Source organism: Anolis sagrei, chromosome 4 (assembly GCF_037176765.1).
Source record: "Anolis sagrei isolate rAnoSag1 chromosome 4, rAnoSag1.mat, whole genome shotgun sequence".
NCBI lineage: Eukaryota > Metazoa > Chordata > Lepidosauria > Squamata > Dactyloidae > Anolis > Anolis sagrei.
Genome location: NC_090024.1, coordinates 165,921,387 through 165,941,932, shown reverse-complemented (window position 1 = coordinate 165,941,932; position 20,546 = coordinate 165,921,387). Strand labels below are relative to the sequence as shown.

Genomic DNA, 20,546 nt, shown 5'->3' with positions numbered 1-20,546 from the left:
CATCTTGGATACTCCAGAAATTAGATGTATGAAGTGGTCCTGAATTTATTAGGACAAAGTTGAGAACAGCTTTGCCTAGTTAGACTTGAGCCAAACCATTTGATACACAAGGAGAGAACCCACTTCCACGCATGCTCAGAGTGCTTCATCTGAGGAAAATTATGGGGACCATCCAGAGCCTGAGTAATATTTAAGATTCAAGAACATAAAAAGCTGCATGAGAATGAGTCAGACTGGTGGTCCACCTAGCACATTATTGTCAATGGTGACTCACAAACACCTTGCTTGAGTTTCAGGCAGAACTCATTTCCAGCCTGCCTTGAAAATGCCTTGAAAATTTGCACTTGCTGTATAGAAAGCAGTTGGTGAGGAAACAAGAGGAGGCAGCTGTTGTTCTTAAGCCTTCCTTGCAGGCTTTTCCTAGTTATCTAATGAGTCACTGTATGGAACAGGATGGTAGATGGGCCTTTGGCCTGATCCAGCAGGGTTCATCTAATACATTTTATATTAAAGATCTTTGTTGTGAGGAAAGGTAATGTTAAGTTGGTCTATGTGTTGTCGAAGGCTTTTATGACTAGAATCACTGGGTTTTCCGGGCTGTACAGCCATGTTTTGGAAGCATTCTTTCCTGATGTTTCACCCACATCTATGGCAGGCATCCTCAGAGGTTGTGAGGTTTGTTGGAAACTAGGCAAGTGGGGTTTATATATCTGTGGAATGTCCAGGGTGGGAGAAAGAACTCTTGTCTGTTTGAGGCAAGTGTGAATGTTTCAATTGATCACCTTGATTTGCATTGAATAGCCTTGCAGCTTCAAAGCTTGACTGCTTCCTGCCTGGGGGAATCTTTTGTTGGGAGGTGATTAGCTAGCCCTGATTTTTTTCTTCTCTGGAATCCCCCTGTTTTTTTAGTGTTGTTCTTTATTTACTGTTCTGATTTTAGAGGTTTTTTTAAATACTGGTAGCCAGATTTTGTTCATTTTCATGGTTTTCTCCTTTTTGTTGAAATTGTCCACATGCTTGTGTATTTCAGTGGCTTCTCTGTGTAGTCCGACATGGTGGTTGTTAGAATGGTCCAGCATTTAAGGTGTTCTTTTTGAGTGTATGAATTCACTATAGTATTAATTTAACAGAATTTGAATTCTGGGTGCATAAAATAACATTCAGTATTTACTGGGTCATATTATACACGAGACAAAAATATTTTTCTGATTATTCAAGAAAACTTAATTCTTGGATGCTTTGATGTGGAAAACATCCTAATTAGTCTATCCAGAGCTGGTTAAGGTGTTTCTGAAATCAGCAACCCTTGTCCCATCCCCACGTGTGTGTGTATCTTTGAGATTGGGTAAAGGTAAAGGTTCCCCTGACATTAAGTCCAGTCATGTCTGACTCTGGGGTGTGGTGCTCATCTCCATTTCTAAGCCGAAGAGCCAGCGTTGTCCGTAGACACCTCCAAGGTCACGTGGCCGGCATGACTGCATGGAGCGCCGTTACCTTCCCGCTGGAGCGGTACCTATTGATCTACTCACATTTGCATGTTTTCGAACTGCTAGGTTGGCAGAAGCTGGGGCTGACAGCGGAAGCTCACGCCGCTCCCCGGAATCGAACCTGCGACCTTTCGATCAACAAGCTCAGCAGCTCAGTACTTTAACCCACTGCGCCACTGGGAGCTCCCAAGGGGTCTTTGAGATTATGCTTCATTAAAAAAGGGAGGGAATTGGTGCAAAAAATTCAAACTTATATATAAGGTATATATGAAACATAAATGAATGGTGTGTTTAGGCTGTCCAAAAAAATTAAGTTTCAACTACATCTGGTCCCAAGCATTTCAGATAAGAGATACTTGGCTTGTACTTCCTTTTTAAAAAAGAGATCGTTTTCAAAATCATTGCATTTTTTTGGGTAATTTTTCCCCTTTTGCCTTTAGGTTTTCCAAGGACGTTGGGACAAGCTGAAGCACTTGACAGGATATGTGAACTGGACCTAGTGATAAGTTTGAACATCCCATTTGAGACTCTAAAAGACCGTCTCAGTGCTCGTTGGATTCACCCTGCTAGTGGGAGAGTATATAATATGGAATTCAATCCACCTCATGTGCAAGTGAGAGCATAAGTCCTGGTATATCAATGTAATTGGGAAAGAGGAAGATAGCTCATCAATATGTGAAAATGATTTCTGCTTATAATGATTCATAAAATGCCACTTCAACCAGACTCGTGACAAAAAGAATGCACGTTCTGGAGAAGTAAGAAGAGTGGACAAAATGTGTATTAATCTTTTTTATGAATTATGAACATTTTAAAACATCCCAATTAATGTTGATGTTGTCTTTATGAATGCTAGTGTAATTTATTGCATATATTCAGAAGTGAAGAAAATACCTAGAGAAAATAAAGATAAAAAGTTGATTTTTTTTCCATCCAAGCTTATGGACCCCTTCAAATCTTTCCATGAACCCTCAAAGGGTCTATGGACCCATGGTTAAGAACCCCTGTTATAAAATGATTAGGACAGAGATAAGATTTTTTTTCCTACATGACTGATTTTTAAAATTCAGTTTTCCTTGCACAGGGTGCATGTTTTTGTTATTGTTTCTTTCGCATCACTCATGTTCTACAGGGGATCGATGATGTTACTGGTGAGCCATTAATTCAACGGGAAGATGATAAACCTGAAGCTGTTGCAGGCAGGCTAAGAAAATACAAAGATGCTGCAAAGCCTGTTATAGAATTGTACAAGTGAGTAGAAGTTCACTCTCATTAGTCCAGTGTGTATTAGAATAGTAAAAAAATTATGTGGCATGCCATTATAATTTTCAAATTATTTTAAAAGCACTCTTTGGACGTTTTATTTGGCGCTAGTCTACCATGCTTATCTGAACATTGGTTATTGGAATTGTACTATTGATAACTCTTTATCTTGATCAAAATAAGAGGTAGTTTTAGTTTGGTTACTCCATTCAGAATAAATGTCCTATGGCCTTTCTAGCTGGAGAAATTTGTCAGAAATACTAAAAATTAACTAGGTATTTTTAATTACAAAAATGTGAGTCAAGCACTGAAAGGGTTAAACGAATGTAATGTCTCAGCAAAAGCTGCAGTTCAATATAAGCAGGTGTGCCTGTAGCTTAGTAGCCCTCAGTCTGTGACAGGTCTTTGTGGGACAAGGGCCTTAGAGTGTTAGTAGAGAAGGCCTCAGTGTTAGTTTGTCTCAGTGGGAGAAAGGCCTCAGTATGAGAAGGCTTGGTGTGAGAAGCTTCGGTGAGAGAAGCTCCAGGTTGAAGGCCATTGTGTGAGAGAAACTCCAGTGTGAAGGCTTCTGAGTGTTAAAAGCTCCTGTGTGAGGAAGCTCAGTGAGAGCGAAGCTTTTTATCTGCATGATAAAGAAGCCCAGCGTGGAAGCAAAGAAGAAAGTATAAAGAACTTTATTTGTGTAATGGAAACTTTGTTCTTGTAAATAGTGCAATTATTTTTTTGCTATAAAGAAAAACCTCCCAAGGAAGAGATAATATTGGTCTGTGTGCTTTTTGTACTTTTTGAATCACTTTTGGCTACTGGTGCTGGGTCATGCTGCTACTGATAAGTTACTTAGCAGTGCATTTATGAGGAGGGTCTTTTATTAATAGGCTCACTCGCCCAACAAAATTATCACATTAAATAATAGTATACTTCTGTGTGCCCAGAAGTATACTATTATTTAATGTGATAATTTTGTTGGGTGAGTGAGTGGGCACACAGAAGACTGGGCAACTTGGAAGGTGCTGAACAGACTGCGCTCTGACACCACGAGATGCAGAGCCAACCTTAAGAAATGGGGCTACAAAGTGGAATCCACAAGATGCGAGTGTGGAGAAGAGCAAACCACTGACCACCTGCTGCAATGCAACCTGAGCCCTGCTACATGCACAATGGAGGACCTCCTTGCGGCAACACCAGAGGCACTCCAAGTGGCCAGATACTGGTTAAAGGAGATTTTATCAACTACCAAGCTTGCAAACTTTGTGTTTTGTCTGTCTGTCTGCCTGTCTGTCTGTTCGTTTGTTTGTTTTGTTAAAAATGTAATACAAATGTCTGGTTGCTCCTGACACGATAAATAAATAAAATATAAATAAATAAATAGTATACTTGAAAATCAATTTTTGAAGATATGAGTGCAGACTTGTCTGCTTTTTACTCAAGACAGAAGCACTCCAGGTAGCTGTACATGAGCAGTAAAATACAGTGTAGATGTAGAATGTTATATCTTATAGTTGTGTAAAAGAAGTCACTGGCTATCTACAGTGTTTAGTCATAATTATTCCTCTGTGATACTATGTTACTACAGAATGAATCACATCCCCATCAGTCTCTAGTTACCAGGCAGACACTGTTGAATTGACAGGGGTCTGTTCTCCTGTTGCACAGAAAGTGGAGGGCTGATCTGTTGCATTTCTCACTCACACTAGAAATCACTTGTATTAGAGGTGGAGGATGGGAACAACAGTTTGGCGGGGCAACAGGGGGAAAGACCCCTGATGATCACAGTGACTGCTTTCCAGTAAATGGAACCTGGATAACTTTCACAGTCTTTACATAGCCCCTTAATGAGATTCTACAATAGGGATCATGAACACATAACAGTTACGAAGGTGTAATTACAGATTGTGCATTTGTAACTATGATGCAGGATTCCTTCCCATATTGGTATGACATAGCTGCTGAGCAGGAAGGGATGTTTATGTTTGAACTATGTTTGGTTGATTTGTTTACAAAGAATTAGTCTGGAAGGTCATATTCTAGACTGTAGAGCTAGTTTCAGGATCCTGGTTCAATAAAACAAATTATGCTTTTAAAAGAATACACACTTGTTTTTATTTTAAAAAATCAGCGTATTATTTGCTGCTTTTGATCACAAGTTAAAATAATTGTACAGGAAAAATGCTGAACACATCAAAATGTAATGTGAATCAACTTTGGGTTGCTGTGGGTTTTTGGGCTGTATGGCCATGTTCCAGCAGCATTCTTTCCTGATGTTTTGCCTTCATCTGTGGCACCTCTGAAGAATGCTGCTGGAACAAGGCCACAGCAACCCAATGATTCCGATCATGCTAGCCTTAAACAATGCATTTGTTTTATAGTTGTGTCTTTTGTGTCCTATCTATTTGGATAATTTTGTAGAATTGTGCTTAAGGTTTTCATAAAATCCTTCTTTCTCTTCCATTTTCAGAAACAGAGGGATCCTACACTCATTTTCTGGAACAGAGACCAATAAAATCTGGCCTTATGTTTATACTTTGGTGTCCAACAAGATTCCACCAATCCATGCTGAAGAGGCAAACTAAGCATCTCCAAAAGAGGAAGAAGAACTGATACATTACATTCTGGTTTGATTTTGTTTCTGGTGTAATCTGTCTGTTCTCTGCCCTTTTGAAAAGTATCTGTTCTCCGTGGTTGGTGTTACCGAAGAATAACTATGGAAACAGCTTTGAAAGACCCTGTATGTGTGCATGGACTTCAAGTAATTATAATTGATTATGCAGAGACAAATATGCCTTAGCAGGTCTGTAGAAACTGTTGTTTATTCCATCCCTCCAGTACTTCTGTGTAAAAAAAGGTGCAATTCATGAATGTTTGGAAATTATGACCTTGATCTAATCTTCCACATTTTAAAACAAACATGCACTATAGTAGATGTATTTGCAATGCAACGAGTATAATGGAAACTCAGTGAATAAATAGAGTAGTTAATAAATGATGAATTGACACCTGAGTTCTCAAAGAAAACAAACATTCAAGAATATCTCTTACAAAAATGCTGCTGTATAATGAATGAACTATTCTTTTTTACTCAGTGGTGTGGAATTGAAGCATAGTTGCACTACTTGCTTAATAGATTTATAGCTGTAACATTATACAATATTAGAAGCTGACGGTAAAGCCTAATGCAATCTTCTCACATTTTTTGCACATGCAGAATTGTCTCTATTGTCTCTTGGGCAAATGATTGCATCTTGAATCTGATAATAGTAAACAGCATATTCATATGCCTAGAGAACCCAAGACCATTGTTGCCACAGCTGTGGAACTGAAATGCTGTTTCAACAAGCTGAAAGTGATGTGACATCACTTCTACTTTCTATTTTGGCTATTTTCTGTCATTTTTTTCAGGGTTTCAGGAAATCTACACTTATGGCCAAGTGGGAGAGAGCTTTTGACCAGTTTTGGATGAAAACTCACCCCAAAATCCATCCAAACGAAATTAAAATTTAGAAGTGAGGTCTTTGTCTGCATTTATGGGCCCCAATCGTCACGTTAAACCATGTCAGGATAGTTCACATGTGCAAAAAAAGGCGTAATTTGTACTGTGCCAAAGATTTCATTCAATTGGTTAGGTGTTTGCTTGGTTTCTATTTGCCATTGTATTGCATTTATGATTGATATCCTTTCTTTCCTTCATAACTGGGGGTTTTTTGTTGCAGAGTTTTCTTGGTTGTCTAGTTTCCAAGGTTTAGCTAGTTTCTTGTTCATACAATAATTAGTAAAGAAAGAGAAGTGTCATTTATTACCTCACTGTGCCATGCAAACCTATTCTCCTTTTCCTTGCCTTGCACAGTGCTTTGTGTTCTGTACTAGCAGCAGACTGAAACAAAAAATGCGCAAGCACTTTCTGATTTTATAAAAAAAAATCTAACAACAGCCTCCCCCCCCCCCCCCCCCACACACACACTACACATGTTGATCACTTACTGAAATTTTGTATTTGGGATTGCACAGTGCTAAGTGTGCACAGAACTTGAGCATTGGCCAAATGCCTGCCATAAAACTTTAGACTAACAGCTGAACTGAAACATTCCATTTTCAGGGAGAGGAATTTGAACTGCTTTCTTCAGAGAATCCGTTTCTTTATCAAACTGACTCTTGGGGAATTCATGTCTCTCTGCTACAGGAAAGACTTGGTTTTGCAAATATAATCTTGGAAATAAAGTATTGCAAGCAACAATTACCTGCAATGTTTTTTCCCCTTTCAATTTTTAAAATAAGTAAAGCACAATTAAATCCCATTTCAAAAACAACTGAGCAAATCAGAACAATTGCTCTGTTGCTATGACAAATAACATTTTTCTAGTTACTTGTTCAATTTTCTTTTGAAGAGCATTTTTACAGACTTGTTGGCAAGGTTTTTTCAAAGTTTGTGCTATTGTCTAAGGTTTGTTTTTTACCCTGAAGTAAGAAAAATAACAGAAAACCAAGGAGGAGTACATGGGTTACATTTGAAACAGTGTAATTACTAATAGGAACAAATGACTTTCTAAGCACCGATATGATTTAAATTGATCTTTTCATGGCCCATGTTCAGGTCAGGCCTTCTGGACCTTTTTGCTGATCAGTACTGATGGATACTATGTTCCAGAATGCAGCATACACACCTCTTCTCATTCTTGGTCCACTGATGAGGAGTTTGTCATGTCAGGCTTCCTAGTCTGACTTTATTCATCCTTCTTACAATTTCTGCATTATGGAACTCAAACGACTTTGTGGATTCCCAGTAGCAAATCAAAATCAATATTGGTTCATTATTGTTTTAGATTCAACCCTGAGTAACAAAGTGTGTTTGGGTATGAGGATGACCAAGCTACTCTCCTCATCTGTAGTTGCACTCCGTTCCCACTGAAATTGATGCAAAAAGCCTATTATTTTCAGCGGGGCTCCGTATGAATGATGGCCTGGATCTAATTCATAAATTCCCTTCAGTTTCTGTAACCTGCTTTCTTTCCTTAATCATAATATGCAGTAAATAAAATAGTGAAGGTATGCATTCTCTTAGGAATTAAAAATGTTTATTTTTATACTAAAGAACCAAAAACACTTGGAAGCTGTCTGAACTTTTTAAAGGTCTTGAATCTGTCCTCTTCTGTCCTCTTCAGGAGAGAGGGAGAAAGAGAGAGGAAGTCTGTGCTTTGCTGGAGTGAGGGCAGATCTACTGTGCAGCCTGGTAGATTTATGTTAGTGTGCTAAACTTTTTATCTCTCACTGAAATCAAGGAGGTTTAAATTATCTATGCTGGCTCCCAGATTGACATAGTTGAAGAGCCAAATCCTGGTCCTTATGAGAACCTGGACAAAATTTACATCCAGTAGATCCAAAGTTACCCTTCAAATATAGTTTAGCGACTGTAGCTAGTAGGCACAGTGATGGATTTCTGTCTGTATGAGGGAAGGGAACGGCATTTCTGTAGCATCCAAAGCTCCCTCAGCTGGCCACCCAAGGAAGATTAGCATTGCACTGATAGAATTTACAATATATGAGAGGCGCTGCAATCTGTCTCCCTTGAACAAAGTCTTCTCAGGGTGCCTTATTTTCTACTTTATTAAAGGGGGAGAAAAATGTGCTTTGGAAGAATTAACCTGAAATGTATTATTTCTGTCTTTTTTCAATGCTAATTTGTTAGCAAAAGTATGCCATCCTTACTCAGAAAGGTGTGGCCAGATCTTGACAATGGCGTAGTGCAGCACTTCCCAATCTTTTTTGAGTCACAATCTCATTTTATGGAGGCAAAGTGACCCTAATGCATTAACTGCTATCCAAGCAAATATAGGCAGTCCCCAAGTTATAAATAAATTCTGTAAGTTGTTCTTAAGTTGAATTTGTATGTAAGTTGGGACATTTTAAAGTGTAACTCCATCCATCCATCTACCTACCTACCTAGCTACCTATCTCACACATACATACATACATACATACATACATGCACACACACACACACACATATGCAAGCTTTGGATAGTATAGGGAAAGGTTAACACCCCTGAGGTGTTTGTTTATTGGCTGTACCTGTATCACCTCACTTTCTGTCCCTTTGATTATTGGATTTTGAAATATGTGGCTTTTTGTGGAAACAAGGATTGATCATAAAGCTTTAGTGGAGACATCTTTTCCCCGTGATAACTCTTTCAGGAGTGATTTCCCTTCTGATGGGTAGATTTCTCTCACTTCCTCTTCTTACACCCCCGTTCTTAGCTATGAGTCATGTGTAAGTCGGATATTTGTAACTTGGCAACTGCCTGTACTTTCTATCTAACTTTTATAGTGCATGAATGGAGCTCACACACTCACACAGTGCTACTGAGGACTGACACCGAAGTAGCTATTTGAACAACGGAACTAGCAAAACCCAGTAGTATCCTTATTTCCCAATTGCTTAAAAATGGTTGAGAGATTAGAAGTCATCCTGCATTTATCTTCTCTGTGTCTGTCTGAGAGCCTAGTTGAAATGCTTCTAGTGAAAATTCTGTTTGTACAGAAAGAATTGGCAGAGACAATTAAGCTGATGTTCTTACCTGCAAACAAACCTTGTTGAAACCAGAGGCTTTTACTTCTAAGTTTCTAAATGCTAAGTCAATCTGTCATATTCAACAGAACACTATTTTACCATCTTATAATATTTACCCAAACAGAGATAAACAAGATTTTGAAGAATCAATTATGATTCTGTGAATGTGCAAATGCAGGCTGAGAAGTTACTTCTAAACACATTCCTATTACCCCTTACCTATAGTTATGATTGAAAGCTTGATCAAGATGTCCTCAAAAGCTGAAATAAATGGAGAAGCGTCTATTTACCCTGAGTGTTCCTGTGTACCAATGAAATTGTAGTACCCATAGCAATGTTACAATCATTTTGTACCTTTACTCTGACTTTTATCTGCAGTGGAAGCCAGCATGGTGTCATGGTTTGAGTGTTGGGCTACATTTTCCGAGACCAGCTTTTGAATCCCCACCTAGCCATAAAATCTACTGGGTGACCATGGGGAAGTCACACACTCTCAGCCTTTTCTGAACACATTTTGCCAAGAAACCCTGGGATAGAGTCACTATAGGGCGGAAATGATTGAAAGGGACATAACAATGAATTTATTGTTGTAGACGTTTAATTCTCTTCTTTATTATTGGTTTGTTATTTTATCCTGCTGTCAGCTGAAGCTCTCAAAATGAAGGGATCAAATACAGTTAACTACAGCTGTCCAATTGAAACGAGTTTGTTTTGCACTCCTCTCTAAATACTACATTTTTGTGTTGTTAAAACATGACTTGGTTTCTGTCATGTTTTAATCTCTGTAATGCAGTACTGTGTATGTATCTGTATGTGTATATGTGTGTGTGTATTATCATGAGAAACCATGCAGATAATTTGCAGGTAATTCAGCCACATGGGCACTTCTTTTCCATCACCTCCTAACAGTAACAAAGCTGTTTCCAAGACTGTGTTGTGTAATCAAATCATACTTTTTGTTAAAGGAAGAATTTAACCTGAGTTTTCAGAGTATGTTGCTGTAGTAACACATAAAGAATAGGGTAAATGTTATACTAGAAATCAGGCAACAGGCCAAGCTTAATCCTCCACCACAACCTGGAAGATCCAGGTATTGGACCTTAGAAAAGCTGCTGACTTTTTGCACTTTTCCTTTAACCAATGCAGAGATGTAAGCCATAGATATTAAAGTAAATTACCATGCGATGTGTAGAATTAATAGAGCACTGAACATAAACACACAACAAAGAATTGGACATCAGTGATGGGAATGTCTCATAGGAAGAGCTGTTGTGTTTCACGTAACAGGAAGAACCATTATTTGATCACACTCATTGTCTCACAGTGGTTCCTGACATTTGCCTTTCAGGTGTTTTGGAATTCAATTCGCAGAAGGTCCAGCCAACTTGGCCAACTGCAGGGATGCTGAGAGCTGAAGTCCAAACACCTGAAGGGCCAAAGGTTGGGAACCACTGTAGGAGAAGACAGGAAGCAATTGTTGCTTACCGGTAACCGTATTTCTCCAAGTGATTACCTGTGAAATTTGCACATATGGTATTTCCTGAGTCTGCACAATCAGTTTGGAATCTTCTATAAAGCTTTTTAGAGACTTTTAGGCAATAGCCCTGCCCACTCTCCCCATAGAGTATATAGGCAGTGGGAGGGGCTACTCAGTTCCTCTGCTGTGAGTAGCAGCTAGAAGGACCAAGGCATGACAACAGTGGGGAGGATGTGCGGGGATGTACAAATTTCACAGGTGACCACTTGGAGAAGCACAGTTACAGGTAAGCAACCATTACTTCTCCTTCATGGTCCCTGTGAAATGGCACATATGCTAGACTAGCAAGCTAGTAACCTTGGCTGGTGGGCATCATGCCACAGAGGTGAAAAAGAGTGTCCTTTCAAATGCAGTGTCTCTCCTGGACGAAGCATCAGGCTTATAATGAGAGACAAAGATGAAAGATGTGGTCCAGGCCTCAGGAAGGCCATAGAGGTCACCACCGATCTTTCACTTGTTCAGGTGGGTCCTAGCCGGCCAAACAATACACTAGACGAATCAAAGAGACAATCCATTATGGGATGCATTGTGAAGACACCGGAAGACCACTGGCATCTTTCTGATACTTCAGAAATAGTCTAGGAAACTTCCTAATTTCTGAAGTTCGCTGAACATAAAAGGCCAGGGCTCTACAAATATCCAATAAATGTAGAGTCCGTTCCAATGAAGAAGAGTTCTGAAAAAAGGCAGTTAGGACTATTTTCTCTGAACTGCCTTGAGTTGCCTTCTGGCTTGAAAAAGGCAAGCTAGAAGTATCGTTAATAAATAAATATGTGGAAATGAGGAAGGAAAGCATTATTGGTGCGAAGCACTAGGTTGTCTTTATGAAACCGCAGATAAGGCTCCTCTGATCTAAGAGTGCAGAGTTTATTGGGGTGTTGGGCCGATGTGATGGCCGTTTTCCAGGAAAGGAAAGCCAAATCTGTTGAGGCTAAGGGCTCAAAAGGGGGTTTTGTCAGTGAGGAAAGGACAATTTCTAAACTCCAAGCGGGAACTACAGGAGCAGTGGAAGGTCTTACATTTCCGAAACCCCTAAGAAAGAGAGCTAGCAGGGAGTCCAAAAAACAAGCAGGGAGACGGGACAGATGGCTCAAAGTAAAAATACTGACCCTGAGGGGTCATATACCAGAAATCTCCCTGCATGGGAGGCAGTTGCCTCCACTCCAGAACCCTCCCAATTGGGAATAGGAGCAAGAAAGGCACCTTCGTTTCCGGTCCCAACAATACAAACAGTAGAGGAGGAGGAGGACAATAATGTAGAGGTGCCCAATCTGCTCCTCAGTGTTGAATGGGACAGGCAACGCTGTCAAGCTGAGCATCACAATCAGTGTGAGGGGTGCTTGCTAGATCCCAGGCAGTCTCAGAAGGGAGCGCTTGCAAGGCTGCCGATTCTGGTGCCCCAATGTTCCCCTTGGTATGTGGCAGTAGGCCTGAGGGTGGCTGCACATGCGCCTTGCCCGCAGGTAGAAGAAGGGCTGGATCTTCCAGCAAAGAAACAGCACTCACCACTAAGAGGGGTGCTGCAGTCTTCATGGAGACAGCCAGAGGAGTGTTAGGGTTATTTCCTCCTGCCATTAAAAGACAAAGTTTGAGACCTGGCCTTCTTGGCCTTCTTCTTGCTCACCGTGGGTAGTGGATTTCCAGAAAATGTGGCCACATATAAGCTGAGACACCGAATATAAGCTGAGGCACCTAAAAACTGGGGACTGTATTGACTCGAGTATAAGCCGAGGGTGGGAAATGCAGCAGCTACTGGTCAAGTTCAAAATAAAAATAGATACCGATACAATTACATTGAGGCATCAGTAGGTTAAATGTTTTTGAATATTTACATAAGACGGTCATTTAAGACAAAACATTTAAGACAAACTCTGATTCAACCATTATTCTAACTTGCTTCAATGTAAATGTGCTTACTATCCTTCCAGTAATAATAGAGTAAAATAATAAATGTAATAATAATAATAATAATAATAATAGAGTAAAATAAAGGAAATGTAATAACTAATAATAGAGTAAAATAATAAATGAAATATAATAAAGTTTAATAATAATAATAAATAGAGTAAAATAATAAGTGTAACAACAACAACAGAGTTAACTAATAAATAATCTTAACTCAAGTATAAGCCGAGGGGGGCTTTTTCAGCCTAAAAACAGGGCTGAAAAACTAGGCTTATACTCAAGTATATACAGTAGATTTAAGTATTATACAAATAAGTTGGAAATCCTTCCAGAGATAATAGGTTGGGCTGCAGTTGGGAATACAAAACTGGGGAATTCCTGTGCATGCACATGGTTAAGTATGCTCTTTTGATGGCAGTCTGTAGCAGGTCTGAGAATTTTATTTCAAAATGCTGGCACAATTTCAGTTCCAGAGTTCATATTTGTAACAAGAATACAGAAGCAATCATTTGAAATTACTATCCTCAATGGCGATAAATCAATTGTTGAATAAAGAGCCGACATAAATAAATCCAGATGATTCAACAGGTCTCCTTTACATGGCACCAATAATAGGCCATTATAATTATGCATATATACATATACATACATACACACACACACACACACACACACACACACATATATAATTACTGTGTTCCGCCAAATCATTTCTGACTTCTGGCGAATCTAAAGGGATTTTCTTTACAAGATTTGCGTAGAAGAGATATGCCTTTGCTTTTTTTCTGAGCCTGAGAGAGTGTGACTTGCCCAAAATCAGCCAGTGGGTTTGAATAGTTAAGTGGAGATTTGAACCTTGGTCTCCAGAGTGCTCAAACCACTACACCATGCTCATCTTTTACATATTTAAAACAATTCCTTTGCTCTTCTGGTCCATATAGTTGAACAAAAACTATCCCACTCCAAGGCTACCCAAAAGTTACTCTTTTTCTCTTGTTCTTGTTAAGCTTTCCCCAAGAATCACAATCTTCTAATCTTTGTAACTTTTAACTCATAATATTGGCACTTTACTGTGAATGTGATATATTTTCTAAAGTTTATGATGCTATTTTTGTTACAATTGTGTATTTGGGAGTAAAGAGATTATTTGATTGGCCAATCGTTTTGGGGGGAATTTTTTTTTGTAAGTATCCAACAACAGAGAGAAAGAAGAAGGATCTTTTTTTCATAGTGTCCCTGATTCTACAACTATTAGTACCATTTGTAAATAAAGTTATCTTCAACTTCACGTCTTGTCATTTGTGTATAATATGGCTCACCTCTTTTGCTGTTGAACTCTTATTGTAAAAATAATTAAGCAGGCATTCTGTCTTCACTCATTGGGGATGGTGGGAACCCTGCAGTTGTTGATCTACAAGTCTTTCTTAGTGACCTTATCTATAACCACCAGCTAAGCATATTTGGAGATGCAGGCCAACCAATTCCAGAGGACTGAATTGATAGTCCAGCTCTAAATGATGAAAGGTAGCTCTTTTGCTTTCTTTCATTCACAATCTTATAATCTGGGGTGGGGTCATAGCGGGAGGCTATAGGGCCACATGGGGCTCCCAGTGGCACAGTGGGTTAAAGTGCTGAGCTTCTGAACTTGGTGACTGAAAGTTTGAATTCGGACAGCAGCGTGAACTCCGGCTGTTAGCCCCAGCTTCTGCCAACCTAGTGAGTAGATCAGTAGGTACTGCTCCGGCGGGAAGAGAACAGCGCTCCATGCAGTCATGCCGGCTACATGACCTTGGAGGTGTCTACGGACAATGCTGGCTCTTCAGCTTAGAAATGGAGATGAGCACCAACCCCCAGAGTTGGACACGACTGGACTTAATGTCAGGGGAAAACCTTTACTTTTACTATAGGGCCACATGCAGCCTACAAAAGAAAAAACGGTTTTGTCTCAAAATGTGCTCTTGAGAGAATGGGGGCATTTCTGCCAATTTGGAGGAGGGGGAAGCTCTGGATATTGGGGGTCCTGGTCATTTTGTGGTCTAAGAGAAACCTTAAAAAACCAATAGGATGTCGCTTGAAACTGCTTTCTATTTGTTTTATTTTAAAACAAGGCTTCTTCCAGTCCTACAGTGGCCACAGATGGGGCAAAGAAGTGCCCCCCCCCCCCAGAAGGCATTTTGGAACAAAAATGCTTTTACTGGCTATAATTTGCCCAACTCTTGCTGTAAAGCTTAAGGACAGTTACTATAAATAGCAGCTTTATGATTAGTTTGTCTTATTTTTTATTAATGTATTTGATTTTCTGCTGCTGTCCCACGTGGAATCCAAGATAACTTAAAATTCTTTAAAAAGGGTAATCAGGAATATTATCCAGCAGACAAGAGTTCTTTCTCCCACCCTGGACATTTTTCCACAGATATATAAACCCCACTTGCCTAGTTTCCAACAGACCTCACAACCTCTGAGTATGCCTGCCAAAGATGTGGACAAAACGTCTGGAGAGAATGCTTCTGTAACATGGCCAAACAGCCCAGAAAACTCACAATCTGGAATATAATTTTTTGTAAAAAAGAAAAGAAAAAGAAAATAAAAGCATTACACAAGCCACATAAAAACACTAATTTAGAAGAGTTAAAAACCCATTCAGAGCTCATGCATTCTAAAATCAGAACCTCCATTGCACAACTCCAACCAGTTAAAAGCAGAAGACCTGTTTGAATACAGAGTTTGCCTTTACTAATGGGCATTAAAGGAGATACATGACATGTTAAATTTCTACAAGGAGAGTAAGAATGAAAGCTGTTAGTTTGTATTTCTTGATCCATTTGCTGGAGAAGTGGGATATCACAATGTTGAGGTAGCAAACTAACATCTTGTCATATTTCATCCATCCAAAAATCTTACCACTGCCATATAAGAATTACAGTTATACAGTCTTAGCATTTTCATAAGAATTTTATTCTGGCCAGAATTCTGTTCCCCTTTGCACATTTTCAGTGCACAGCATCCACATTCAATTTCTAGTTTGCCAAGTTCAAGTTGTGTATGCAATGCTTTTCTGTATGAGGATGTGTATTTAGTTGTGCAACCAATGTTGCCACTAAGCACAAAGGTTGCATGTCCCTGTTAATGGGTAACAACACAGAATCTTGCTCTATATGGGTTGCACATACATTGCATACAAAGCGATTCTGGAGGCGGTTGCTTTTTACCTTGCCTGTTGTAGGTGAGCTCTCATGGCTAGAGGCAAGTTAGTCGCAGTAAATTTTTGCGCTTTCCCGGCTCAATATGTTTATTGCAGACATGTTGCTAAAACCAGTGAGAGGCTATTCTTCACCATCAACCCAGTGCTGATGTTGCTTAAGAAAATCCACCTAGCCAAACAAAAGAGGAAGAAGATGGGACTGGGTAGACATACAGAGTCTGTAAGAAAGTGCTATATAGACTGTCAGAAGCTTTGTTAACTGAAGTACTGTTCCAAGGTAAGACTGCTTTCTCAAAGCAGAAACACGTGGTGCATCTAATGCAATTTGACACCACTGTAACTGCCATAGCTCAATGCTGTGGAATCCTGGGATTTGTAGTTAGGTGCGATGCCAGCAGTCTGTCAGAAGACCAAAGACAGTGTAAAACTACAATTCCCAGGATTCAATAGCAGTTTAAATCCCAAGGTCAGTAATAAATTTAGCTTCAAACCTATTGCTGCTGCCCTAGATCAAAACAGCTCAAAATAGAATTTTAACTGGAAAAATAAATAATTTCTCTTTTTCTGATGCATGAAGCCATGGATACAAAACACCAGGTTGAATTAAAATAACATTCTGGGAGTCTGCATTTAACAAGAGGATTATACATTATTTGTTTTAAGAGAAAGATTAGAGGAAAAACATTTCTCTGGAGCTATTACATAAGTCAGATTTTAGTTGGCTTATTCATTTTAAATGCCTAGGTTTATAAATCGTTGGATGCCAGGTTTTGTACCCATAGTACAAAGAAACGGGTAGGTCGATCCACAAAGTACAACTATTATATCTCAAAAAGAGTTGATAGCTGTAGTTACTATATATCTCAAAAAGGCTGGATATAGTATGATCCAGGGGCACTGAAAGATATGTACTGGCTCACTTATTAGGATACTAATAATGCTAAGTAATTCAATACTAGGGACATGAATAGATAGGAACCTACAAGAAGCAGAAAGGATTGATTTGGGTTTGCATGGCAATTAACCTACCGTATATTCCGGCATATAAGACGACTGGGCGTATAAGACGACCCCCAACTTTTCCAGTTAAAATATAGAGTTAAGATTACTCCCATGCATAAGACTACACCTGCATATAAGACGACCCCTGACTTTTGAGAAGATTTTCTTGGGTTAAAAAGTAGTCTTATACGCCAGAATATACTGTATTTATCTCAAACTATAATTCGTGACTCACATAGAACAACAAACCAGGAACCTGATACGATGGATTCTGGCTTATTCCGCATTCTCAGTGCAATCTTAAGATGAGAGTGCAAGAAGCCAGAATTAATGACATGTGGTGTATATCATTCTTGGAACTGTTATACCAAAAAGCAACATTTTCAGGATCTATACAAATAATACTTAATATTTATGAAAGATATGCCATAAAGGGAAAAAAAAGCTATGGCATTTTATGTTCCAACAAGAAAGGGCAAAACTATATCTTGTCAGATAGGCATTTGTGATATCAGAAAATATGAATTTGTTTTTAAAATGTCTACACATATTTAATGATTTGATCTTTTGGATATATGTACAGCTGCTTATATCCTATACCTATCATACCCTAAAAGCTCCAGATTCCATTGAACTTGGAAGGTAAAGCGAGTCTACTCTGACTAGTACTTTAATGGGAGGCTATGAATGAATCTCAGGTGCTGTAGGCTACATTAAATAGGAAGGAACTGGCAAAACCACCTTTGAGTATTCCTTACCTAAGATTATATTATGAAATTTTATGATGTCATCTTAAGTTGGTGGAGCCCCCGATGGCACAGTGGGTTAAACCGCTGAGCTGCTGAACTTGCTTACCGAAAGGTTGCAGGTTCGAATCCGAGGAGCGGCGTGAGCTCCTGCTGTTAGCCCCAGCTTCTGCCAACCTAGCAGTTCAAAAACATGCAAATGTGAGTAGATCAATAGGTACTGCTGTGGCAGGAAGGTAACGGTGCTCCATGCAGTCATGCTGGCCACATGACCTTGGAGGTTTCTACAGACAACACCAGCTCTTTGGCTTAGAAATGGAGATGAGCACGAACTCCCAAAGTCAGACAAAACTGAACTTAATGCAGGGGAAAACCTATACCTTTACCTTAAGTCATCAGGCAGTTTGGAGACACATACACTTAAATCCTACACCAGTGGTTCCCAACCTTTGGTCGTCTAGGTATTTTGGACTTCAGATCCCATACTTCCTAACAACTGGCAAGATGACTGGGATTTCAGGTAATTTAAGTCCAAAACATCTGGAGGGCCAAGGATGGGTATGTTATGGGCCAAATATGGCTCTATGTATTTCAGTGGTACCCTTGACTTCTCTGCATCCCCCATCTGAAATAAATAACACTCAAAATAGAAAATTGGGATGGCAAAGGATTAATGGGGACATTCCTTCTCAAATTGGGACATTTGAGGGGTATGTAACCGTAGGCCTGTCACACATTCCTAGTTTTGCCAACATCATAGCTGTGTTGTGACAATAGAATGTAGAAACAAGAATAACATACTGCTTTGGACTCTTGTGGAGATACAGTATAAAAACATATTAACTAAACATGAAAACATATACTGGAGATACGTTTTGGAGAAACAATTACTGCCTCCAAAGTATTGGTAAGTCCTTGCGGTCAGTACATCTGGCAAATAATGATATGTTGTATATTCCAAAAATAACTAAACTCTCACAAATTGTTTGGTGTGCACCAATGAAAAGGCTAAGTGGTCATGTGGCTAGAAAACCAGCGGAAGGATGAAAACAGCTCCAGCAAAATGTGGGAAGAAACCAAGATAAAGACAGAAATGAGTTTGATTACAAGGATTTTGGCTTGGATGAGTTTAAAAATGAATCTACCCTACAAAAGAGGAAATTCCTAGCATTAACAAACGGTCAAGATGTATTCTTCAAGATTTCTCTGGTTCTACCCTCTTCTATCACATCAGCAGCAGGGTAGTTGATCGATTGACAATTAGGAGAGGCACTTGCAAGAAGGGAAATATTACACACCTTCCAACATTTCACAGATGAAAACCTGAACAGTTGTGGCCAAGCAACATGTAACCTAGGAGAGGCAGAGCCTGTGGAGAAGGGCTTTAGTGAAATTTAGTGAAAACTAATTTTGCATGTTGAATTCAATTTTCAGCGAGTGAAGCAATTATTGGGAATCAGAGCTGTTAGGCTAAAAAAAAAAAAATCAATTCTCACTTGGGGTGATACCACCATAAATATAGCAGTGGGCTAGAAGCAGACTTCATAACCAGCAGAAAACTTATGTATTGTGAGTCAGAATTAGCTTCCATTCAACAGGATGGCACAGGATTACAGAGTCACAACTTTAGGTTCAAAATATTTATTGACGCAAAAAGAAACCCATTCTAGATAGAAAAGGTTTTGTAGCTAACTAGCTTACTAACTTGATCTTTTAAGGAAGATAAACGGATAAAATATCAAACGTGTTCATGCAGCTACATTTTGCCTGGAGAAAGGCAAAATGCATCCTCACTGGAAGGGAGCAAAGGCAAAGAGAGAGCAATGGAGAATAACCACATGGCCAAGCCAGAGAAAAAAATACCTTTAAAGAGGAAGTTGCCTCATACCTCACAGAGATTCCATTGCTACATCTTCAAATGGGGATGAGATAGTGGCAAGCGAGAAGAGTAAAGACAAAGACCCTTCTGGGAGAAACATGCATAGGAATGGAGGGGAAGGAATCTCTCACTCTAATCGTATCTCTAGCCTAGCTATTCATTGAGGACTGGAGACTCGTGCAGTCCAGGGATGAAACCCAACAGTAATCAAGAACAAAGGGATTAAGGGGAGAATAAACAGGGACATTTTTAAATCAACTACAAATATAGGAAGGCAGAGAATTAATCAACACTGTGGGCTGCTGTGAGCTTTCCTGGCTGTATGGCCATGTTCCAGAGGCTTTGGGGATGCCTGTCATAGATGTGGACAAAATGTCAGGAGAGAATGCTTCTGGAACATGGCCACACAGCCCAAAAAACTCACAACAATCCAGTGATTCCAGCCATAAAAGCCTTCGACAACAAATCAGCACTGTCTTCACCAAATCAGAACAGTGGGGGTGTATCATGCTTCAAATTGCCTTTTCCCTCACACAATAAAAAACTCCCCTCATTGAGTCCTCATTGTTTTTTTAAATGGTTATACAACGACAAATGCTGTGTCAAAGTAATAATAAAGGAGAATTGTTTTAGAGATATACCAAGTCTTCAACTATTTATTCTATTGGAACCAGTTAGGCTACGGTATACCATAAGGAAAATTTAAATACAAACATAATTTATACAATCAAACTGAGAATTCTGTCCGATTTGTATGACAATGGTCCTAAATACTTTATTCTGTATCGAATTCCTTTTTCCCCAATATACATGTACTCTGGAGGCAGCAGAGCTTTATCATTCTCAAAAGAAATTTTCAAAAAGGAAATGAAGTATCCAGTTTTTTTTTTAAAAAAGTAATATTTTCTGCAAAGACCATCTGAGTTTTTTTTTCTTCATCTTATTTTCTTGCTAACATTAACCTTA

At 39.2% G+C, this 20,546-nt stretch overlaps 1 protein-coding gene across 2 annotated transcripts in view; it reads left to right on the top strand.

Annotated features, from left to right (window-relative positions):
- The window catches only part of AK4 (adenylate kinase 4), a 49,766-nt gene extending 35,727 nt beyond the window's left edge, over window positions 1-14,039 (top strand). For both annotated transcript variants that reach the window (XM_060773671.2, XM_060773673.2), the window contains exons 4-6: window positions 1,928-2,100; window positions 2,620-2,738; window positions 5,206-14,039. In XM_060773671.2, the coding sequence (XP_060629654.1) occupies window positions 1,928-2,100; window positions 2,620-2,738; window positions 5,206-5,320 (407 nt within the window). In that variant the 3' untranslated portion in view covers window positions 5,321-14,039. The remainder of the gene's footprint in view (window positions 1-1,927; window positions 2,101-2,619; window positions 2,739-5,205) is intronic.
- Window positions 14,040-20,546: the final 6,507 nt, after the last annotated feature.